This window comes from Corticium candelabrum, chromosome 7 (assembly GCF_963422355.1).
Source record: "Corticium candelabrum chromosome 7, ooCorCand1.1, whole genome shotgun sequence".
Lineage (NCBI taxonomy): Eukaryota > Metazoa > Porifera > Homoscleromorpha > Homosclerophorida > Plakinidae > Corticium > Corticium candelabrum.
The window spans coordinates 4,441,523-4,451,522 of NC_085091.1; the positions used below are offsets into that span (position 1 = coordinate 4,441,523).

The window sequence follows — 10,000 nt, forward strand, 5'->3', positions numbered from 1 at the left end:
AAAAAATTGGTGGTGACCACCTTTCATTTCTTCAATTTGAACGAACGACTGACATGCTTAACTTAAAAATGGCTTGCGCACTTGCCGGAACATGCAGCAACTTGAACAAACTACTGTCATTTCCATAAGTTCAAGCTACTTGGGCAGACTTAAAAATACCTGGTCCCTGTTCTGACGACCACGAGATGAAATAATTGTCAGAGAGTTTCCACCACAGAATAGTAAGAGTTGTTGTCTCTGATGTTCTAAAAATGGCTCGAGACTTTCAGCTTCACTTTTCCGAATAGCGTAACTTGCATTGTGGCAGGCTTTAGTAAAGCCTACCAACGAGCAAAGGATTAAATAGGACTAGCTTGTCATTCATGTGCATGTTGCTCTCATTCTGGGAAACAGTTGGCACAATTGAACAATCTAGCACGTGGATATTGAATAGCTCAGGGTGACAGTGCAGTGTGTCATTGAGGTGATGCTATTGGTCAGCTATGCTACACTGTTGGTGCGAATTAACTTAAAGTAAAGGCAAAACTTTGATATAGTGTCAGAAGTTTTCAAGCTTCGACCCCACCACTTTCAAACGTTCCGATTGGAGAAAATGTTTGGTAATTGGAGATGCCCCCTAATAAGTATTATACACGATCGAGGTTGTGCTTGGTAGTTCATAATCTGTGTATGGGTATATATATATATATATATATTAAAAGATATGGAATTAGTTTTTAAATATTTTATATTTATATTTTTATATTCATATACATTGAAAACAAATAATCCCCTAAACAATCCTCAAACAATCCCCCAAGCACCCCAAACCAACAAATCTTACATAGTTAGTCATTCCTTGCCAAACTTGGCAAATTCCAAAATTCAAAATTTTTATCCATCTGAAATCTCAGGCAAATTGTACTAAAACAAACGACCGGACAGTTGTTGCCTGACCAAATATGGTTCTAGGATTAGCTGTAGTCTTGGAAGCGATGATCTTTAGAACGGCTAGCTAGACTGGATGGAGTCCAGAAACCGAAGGATTTCATGACCAAAGGGTAGAAGTATCCTCCCAATGCAGCAACCTCACTTTCGTGTTGAACATTGTTTTCTTTTTCACCAGCCATCCCAACAGTTTCTGCAGATACAGCAGATTTTGAAATGAATAATGGCTGCATAGTGTTTTGAATGGAAACATCAAAGTAAGCTGGATGACCATCTGCAAAATCTGGGTAGTAAATACAGATATATGCAATTGTTCATGACTGTCTTTGTAGGAATAAATTTAAAAGTTTTTAAAGGTAGTCTGAAGCTATTAGCCCACAAGAAGAAAATAGTTGTTTGACTGGAAATATGGCTCTGAAATCTGTGTGTGTGCGTGCGTGTGTGTATTTTATTTTTATTTTATATTTTATAATTATAAATAATAATATAATTAGGTAACATATGGGTGCTGCCAGTGAACAAAGAGTCAGAATTTGGCATTGACAGAAGAGCTAAACAGTGCATGCCTTTGCAGCAACACGTCGTTGGCCGTTTCAGCTAGTACTAGGATGCAGTCCGGATGCCCGGATAATTTACGTTGCTTAGATGTGTACGAGACATTTTTCTAGTTGCACGAAACCTATTAGAGCAATTGTGATTTTTTAATCCCTTTTACTGCTGTACTTACGTAGATTTGGCAGAAATAATACATCCTTTCACTACAGTAGTTACTACAAAAGTCTACAAGTGCATGTGTCATGTATTTAATGCATTAAAAAGAGTCTCTTTAACAAAATAGCTATTAAAATGACTTTTTTAACACTGACCTCATTCTTCATTGCTTCTGTTAAACAAAGTATCCATGTTAAATTCAGTCTGGCATTGAAAGACTCTGTTAAATGTCAATAGAACAATCCTATACTATAATACGCCAACCCACGATTCTGTCTGTCTGTCTGGATGGATGTTTGTCTGTAACACGCCGATCGATACGACACCGGTCTCGGATCGTTGCGAAATGCAGCGGCCCGGTTGAGTTAGTCGGATTTTGCCTACACTGCCTCTGACGGCCAGAAATGAGACCTTGTCACCTGAAGTGAGATGTGCCAGAGTTTGTTTGTTTAATTAATTAACCGAGTATGTGGATGTGACGTGTGTTCGGCAGCCACTGTCATTCTACACAACTGGTAGAGTGTAAGATGCGCCCGCTGCAGTCGGCTCGCCGGGCTGATTCTGCGTGCGTGCTTGCATCCATGTGTGACAGAGGGTGCATCTAGCTTCTTCGCAGAAGTGGTGTGCAAAGCTAGATTGCTACCACCCATAGGGCGGGGTAGGGGATGTGCACTGACCAGCTACTGTATGCTATTATATTCTACGCGCCCGCTGCAGTTGGTGCGTCTCTGCTGTATGACATGTAGCATAGGTAGTGCATGGGATGCTATGAGACAGAACTCTGACTCGAGTAAATACACGTTTGTTTGTTTGTGTGTGTGTGTGTGTGTGTGTGTGTGTGTGTGTGTGTGTGTGTGTGTGTGTGTGTGTGTGTGTGTGCGCGCGTGTGTGTGTGTGTGGCATAATTTCCTTGGGCAAGAGCCTTACACACAATTGCCTCTCTTGACTCAGGAGTATAAATGAGTCCCTGGTCTTTGATTGGGGTGGCAAAGGCCTCCGACTGTGGCAAAATCCATCAGTCACTGGGGTCCAGGTGGGACTTCGGGTGCCCACACCACAGTTGGCTTCGCAGTCGGTGCTCCTGCGAGCACCTGGCCAGGCTCCAGGAGATTGCTGAGCACGGCCCATAGCTCCTGCGTAGTGCACAGGAATCCGCTATCTGGCTAGGGGGCATTACCGTTTAACGGCAGTTCCTTATTCATTTTGCCATTGTGTGTGTGTGTGTGTGTGTGTGTGTGTGTGTGTGTGTGTGTGTGTGTGTGTGTGTGTGTGTGTGTGTGTGTGTGTGTGTGTGTGTGTTTGGTGTGGTGTGGTGTGGTGTGGTGTGGTGTGGTGTGTGTGTGTGTGTGTGTGTGTGTGTGTGTGTGTGTGTGTGTGTGTGTGTGTGTGTGTGTGTGTGTGTGTGTGCGCGTGTGCGTGCGTGATTTTGTGTGTGTGCATGTGCATGCGTGTGTGTGTGTGTGTGTGTGTGTGTGTGTGTGTGTGTGTGTGTGTGTGTGTGTGTGTGTGTGTGTGTGTGTGTGTGTGTGTGTGTGTGTGTGTGTGTGTGTGTGTGTGTGTGTGTGTGTGTGTGTGTGTGTGTGTGTGTGTGTGTGTGTGTGTGTGTGTGTGTGTGTGTGTGTGTGTGTGTGTGTGTGTGTGTGTGTGTGTGTGTCAGGAAAACGAGATGACTAGGAAACATTATGTTAGTTTATGCAAACAAGTGAAACAAGCAGTTCGACAAGACAAAGAAGAATGGTTGCATGAACAATCATCTGATTTAGAATATGACTTGAAACACCACAATCATTATGAACTTTTCAGGAAGCTCAAAAACTTTGATCACGTACTCATTCAACCTGCCTCAGTAATTTTAGATGAACATGGTCAGAAACTACTTTGTACTGATGATCAGTTAGATCGTTGGAAGAGACACTTTGCCTCGGTATTAAATGTCAGACATCCTATTGCAATAGACTCTGTAATGGTTGTACACTCTGTTGGGTCTGGTGCTCCACTCAGTGAAGAAGAAATCACCAATGCTATTAAAGAGTTAAAAATGATAGAGCATCTGGTAATGATGGAATAACAGCTGAATTACTGAAAGCTGGGCCTACGGAGCTTTTTGATTGGCTATCTGAGCTTCTTCAACAAGTTGGTCTTCAGGAAGAGTGCCACAGGATTGGAAAGATTCAGTTCTTGTTCCTGTTTTCAAGAAAAATGACAGACTAATATACGACAACTATCGTGGTATTTTATTACTCAGTGTACCTGGAAAGGTATTAGCAAATACTCTTCTGGACGACTTAAACAGTCAGTTGAACCTCTACTACTAGAAGCCCAATGTGGTTTTCATCCGGGTAGAGGAACAATTTATCAAATATGGTTGGTTTGTCAGTTAATTGAAAAGTCCATTGAACACGAGTGTGCTATCCATATTTGTTTTGTTGATCTGGAAAAAGCTTTTGACTCCATACCTAGAGAAATTCTCAGACTACTTTTGAAAGAGAGAGGCATTGAGGAACAAGTTGTACAATTGATTGATGACATACACGATGGAACACGTGGTATTGTCAAATCTAGTGGTGAAAAGTTGTCAAAATTTGAAGTTACAACTGGTGTACGTCAGGGTTGTGCTATGTCTCCTGTATTATTTAATCTTGTCATGGACAAGATTGTATGTGAAGCACTAAACAAAGCTAAAGTTGGCGGAGTAGAAATTGAATACAGGAAAGAGGGAAATCTCTACATGAACTACAGAGTCAAAGCTCAAGGAACTAGTGTCATTAAAGCTGCTATGTATGCTGATGATTTAGCTTTAATTGGGAAGACCCCTTGTGAACTACAAAAGTTAGTAGACAGTCTACATGAGTCCTGCTGTAAATGGGGAATGAAAATCAGCATCAAGAAAACAAAAAAGTTTTGAGCATTGGTTACGAGCAGGGACTTATTCTTCTTGACGGTTCTGTTCTTGAAAACGTTACAGAGTTTACTTACTTGGGGAGTATCATGAGCCAAGATGGTGGATGCATTGCTGAAATTGATGCTCGTATAAGCAAAGCAAGTAAAGTTATTGGTTTCTGGAAGAAAAGGGTATTTACCAACAGGCAGTTTTCAATCTGCACAAAGATGAAATTTTTCATGCTTTGGTGAGACCTGTTTTGCTGTATGGATGTGAGACTTGGTTCGTTACACAACCAAACTTGCAACGCTTAAATACATTCTATATGCGGTGCATTCGATCGATTCTTGGTGTCACAAGATGGAATAAAATCAAGAATTCAGATAATTTAGAACGAGCGTGTGAAGACCCTATTGCTATGACAACACAGAAACAACAATTGCAATGGCTGGGCCATCTGCTACATATGAGTGGCAATCGTCCCCAAAAACAACTACTTCGCAGCAGACTTAGTAATGCAACAAGACCAACACATGGGCCTAAACAGAGATGGATAGATTTTGTCACAAGAGACCTCAGATCATTCCATATCAGTCTTCGTGATGCTGATGATTGTGCTGCTTGGAGAAGCGCTATTACTCTGCATTGCCAAAACCCATAGTGGGTATGGTGGAATCAAGGTTCAAGGTGTGTGTGTGTGTGTGTGTGTGTGTGTGTGTGTGTGTGTGTGTGTGTGTGCATGCACGTGCGTGATTTTGCGTGTGCATGCATGTGTGTGTGTGTGTGTGTGTGCTCGTGTGTGTAGATTTGTCTCTAGAGTAACACGTCCATGGCCCCACCCTACAGTGAGATTATGAGATGAGGGCTACTCCACGTGCCAAATAATGGACGACTAATGAAAGTTACTTTACGTTTCCTTCGCTTAGGTAGCTACTGTCTAGTTGCTAGCACAATTCCTACCGCCCGTGGGGCGGGTGAAGGCTAGTGTATAATAATTTCCTCTATCACTTGATTCGGTGTAAACTTTTTATAACACGAAAACCACACGCTCAATGTTTCTTCAATGTACACTGTTAAATTCGGTCAAATAGCGCACGTTAGGCGTTAGAGAAAATGGCGGCTTCATTGTTGTGTACAGTATTTGAACTAATTTTAATTGGTGATTACTATAGAATAATTTATTCCAAGATATAGAATGTGTCTAGATCACCATAGGTAAGGTCTTTCTAACGCATCCAGAATAGTTCACCTATGGGTATACTCGAAGCCCATGCAATGGTCAAAAGACTAAGGCTATAGTATACAGAAAAAGTGCGGAAACGTTGATGAAATTTTTCTGCCAGTTTACCGCCAGTCTGTCACACTAGCAGAAAGAGTGGGGAGTATAGGTAGTAAGTCCAAGTATGCCAAGAACAGACACACTGCAGAAACTCTGCTGCAGAGTTTGTTTTGACTACTTAAGAAAATGTGGTTATTTCATTTCTTGACTACATTATTTCGAACTTTGATGATTGCTTGTCTGTTCTACTAGCTAAGTGCATTACATTCTGGTGGTGTGACATAGGCATTTCAAAACCTGTCTACTGTTTAATTAATATCAATTAAGATTACTTGTCTTTCGCATGACGTAACAAAAGTCCAGATTTCTAACTCCCATGCAGGCCGAAGCAGCCAACTGGCCTGCAATTGTGCATGTGCCAGTTCAGTACATAATTAATTAAAGCCTGTTATGCTGTTATTGTATTTTTTGCCAAGTATGCCAAGAACAGACACACTGCAGAAACTCTGCTGCAGAGTTTGTTTTGACTACTTAAGAAAATGTGGTTATTTCATTTCTTGACTACATTATTTCGAACTTTGATGATTGCTTGTCTGTTCTACTAGCTAAGTGCATTACATTCTGGTGGTGTGACATAGGCATTTCAAAACCTGTCTACTGTTTAATTAATATCAATTAAGATTACTTGTCTTTCGCATGACGTAACAAAAGTCCAGATTTCTAACTCCCATGCAGGCCGAAGCAGCCAACTGGCCTGCAATTGTGCATGTGCCAGTTCAGTACATAATTAATTAAAGCCTGTTATGCTGTTATTGTATTTTTTGTCATCGTGCTGCTTTTTGGCTCTACTGAAGGCATTAATTAATAAAGAATTAACATTAATAAATTTTAGTTGTACATTAATTGAAGACGTATGTGATATGAAGTAGATCTGATTGTATAACCCGGATGCATAATGTGCATGATATACTGATTTAATTAACAAAATCCATTTTGCATCCTCCAAGGAACAAATCAGAAACAGTAAGATGAAACATCCTTCTACATGGAATCTCATACATCTATCTTGATATGAGATTTTGTGGTTTAAGCTCAAGTCATGAGATTCGATCTGCAAATGCAAAACACGTATATCCATGAAAGAAATACTGCAGTCCACTTGATCGAAACTCTTTAGTATTGTCTCTATATAATATTCAATTCTACTAAGTGGGATTCTTAGGCTTCTTTGCTCTCTGCTCCAAACAAACTAGATACAGTGGGCAGGCAGGCGATGAAGACAATGCACACGTACATTTACACACACAATCTGAAATGTGGTCTGGAGCTTCTGTCGCAGTAACCAACACAAATCAGGAAGCTTACTATGCTGATTGTGTTGTTGCGTCGATCTTGTGAAGTAGATTGTGTAGTTGACAAGATGAGCTATAGCTATTGCTAGTGGACGGATGAAACTCAGAAACCTAAAACAGGTTATGCATCTTACCCTACGAAGCAATGAGAGCGGATGTCTGTTGATTGAAGTTTAAGAAGCGACCATTTTGTCTAACGTCTAACGCGTGCTATCTGACTGAATTTATTAACTAACAATGTACATTGTTAAAACAGTCGGGACAATTGGTATGCATGTTAAGAAAGTCTAGACCTAACCAAGTGATTGAGGACACTTTTAGACATTGTTTTTATGAATGCCATGCAGACTGAATGTAAGTCTTTTTAACGTCCGACTGAATTAATACGGATTCTTTGTTTAACACTGACTGAATTTAACTTGACACAGGCGCAGTCAGAAAAAATAGAAAAGAAATTGGTGTGCGCACTCCTGTCAAACAACTCATTTTCTTCTTGTGGCCTTAGATTGTGAGAAACAAAAGGCTGAACTTTTTACATTATTAGTAGAAACAAGAGCTTGCAAGCTAACCCACGTTATATAGCCAAAACTGGAAGTCAATGACTGAAATTTGGGGGGGACTTGTACTTTTGTCAGGCCTCCTGTACAAGTGTAGCTACACCGCTGCAGCTGGTCTAATCTAGGAGGCTATTCTGTAAAACTTAATGTAATCTGTCTAAGATAATTTGGTACTGTATGTCCAAAGTCATGATAACCGCTCATGTAAATTACACACAGCTTTGCTAATTTACGTAGTCTGTTTGCGGCAATAGATTTTAGAATTTCCAGGCTGTGTGTGCTCCATGTTCCAAATGATATGACTTGCTAGTGGTCAACAGACAGTTCCAACTGTGATAGCATTGGTATCAATGATGCTATCAATGGTCCTTAGCTCTCCATGCAACCTAAGTAGCAGCTCTCGCATGAAATGAGTTGCTGTTCACATAAGCGTCTGCAAAGAATTCTTGACTGTGGTGCCAAGTAAAGAATCCAGGTTTTTTTCTGAATGAAGTTGGGATGGTATAATTTGTCTTTTGGGTGGTCTCCTCTAGTAGTAAAGGACTGTTGGCAATAAACAGGTTGTGAAAAATTTCCAATTTCTAATTTTATACATGTATATGTAGGCCAGGTTTGTACACTATTATGAACCATTACAGAATTTGGTCATCTTCTTTTGAGCTAAATGCATGGAAGTTGGAACTAGTAATGTAACTTAATTAAATATCTCTGATATGTTTATAATACAAGGTTGGGATGATGTATTTTATATCCTTACTATTATTATTGCTATACTGTGTAATAATATATTAGTAATGAATGCTACTACTATACCATGATAGACTTCGACTTTGCCATAACAGTGCAGTATACTGTAGTGATTTTGTTGTTGTTAGGAACAATTATGGACATCTTGGATTTAATTGTGATATTTTCAAGAAAGAGCAACTTGTCATTCAGTCTACAAGTCTCAATTTGAGTGATTTTCTTGATGCATACAATGAATCTCACTATTACATTGTGGATCAGTTGCCGATAGAAATGCGTGGTGATGTGCCTTTCATTGACTGTTTGCATTGTGGATCGGTTACTAGTCGGCTGCAAGAAATGCAGTTATGGTTTAGTAGCGGGAATACGACATCGTCTTTTCATTTTGATACATTTCATAATTTGAACTGTCAACTTCATGGGACGAAGTACTGGTTTCTTATTGACAGAGAAGTTAGATTGATAACCGTTACATTGTGTAATAACTCTGTGTATGTGTTTGTGTTTGTGTATTTGTTTGTCTGTCAGTTTGTCTGCCTGCCTGTCTGTCTGATATCCCGTATTTTTCCAATTAAATTAAATGGCGTATTTTTTAGCTAGGGTTCCAACTGCGACATTTAAACGTGGCAGCATTTATTTGTTAAATGCTCTCTGCCTGTGCTTTAGGAGTGTGTACGTGTACACACTGTAGGTTTGACACCTTTCAAGAGAACAATTACCATACTGGTATTCATATTTCAGTTTGAGACGTCAAGCGGTGAAACACTATCTGAGAGTAATCTAAAGAACTTTTTCCTCTCGCATGCCTCTGCAGAAGTTGCATGACTATTTCTTCAAATTTTGAGCTTGATATATTGGAATTTATTGTATTAAATAGTGGCTTTTATTTGAGGGTGGCGTTTATATTTTATCTGTACTCTCAGCTGCGACGTTTAAATTGGTCTTTAATTGAAGGAATGCGGTAGTTTTATTTGATTTAGGAACTGGAAAGCTAGGATATAGACATTGATGTATTCTATGATACACCCATAGAGCCAGGAAATTGTGAAACAGGCAAGCAAGGAAAATGGACGTGCTGCTAGACTAAGAGAGGAGATGATACAAACGAGTACACAGGAGAAATGCTTGAATTTTGTGCTAGTATAAGATTTATGAAAATAGAATAATCTGTCTGTCTGTCTGTTTGTCTGTTTGTCTCTTTATCTATCTATCTCTTTGTCTGCCTGCCTGTCTGCCTGTCTGTCTGTCTGTCTGTCTATGTTGTCTGTCTGTTTGCTTTTGGTTTGTTTTTACTCATTTGGTGTATGTATTAGTAATATGGTGTACTTACTTGTATTTACCTATGACTTGTTGTTTTAGGCTGGTGGTTTGCATGCATATCTCTCTCGTGCACTTGAGGGCTTTCCAATTAAAATGGAGGAATTCGATGTGGATGCTGTCAATATGTATGAGTATCCTAATTTCCAGAATATTTCTTGGTGGGAAACCTGGATTTATCCAGGAGACTGTGTATTTGTTCCATACAAGTAAGCATGCAAATTACTTT

At 39.8% G+C, this 10,000-nt stretch overlaps 1 protein-coding gene across 3 annotated transcripts in view; it reads left to right on the plus strand.

Moving 5' to 3' along the window:
* LOC134182612 (bifunctional peptidase and arginyl-hydroxylase JMJD5-like) overlaps positions 1-10,000 on the plus strand; it is a 19,941-nt gene that overhangs the window by 481 nt on the left and 9,460 nt on the right. For all 3 annotated transcript variants that reach the window (XM_062650041.1, XM_062650043.1, XM_062650042.1), the window contains exons 3-4: positions 8,583-8,907; positions 9,814-9,980. In XM_062650041.1, the coding sequence (XP_062506025.1) occupies positions 8,583-8,907; positions 9,814-9,980 (492 nt within the window). The remainder of the gene's footprint in view (positions 1-8,582; positions 8,908-9,813; positions 9,981-10,000) is intronic.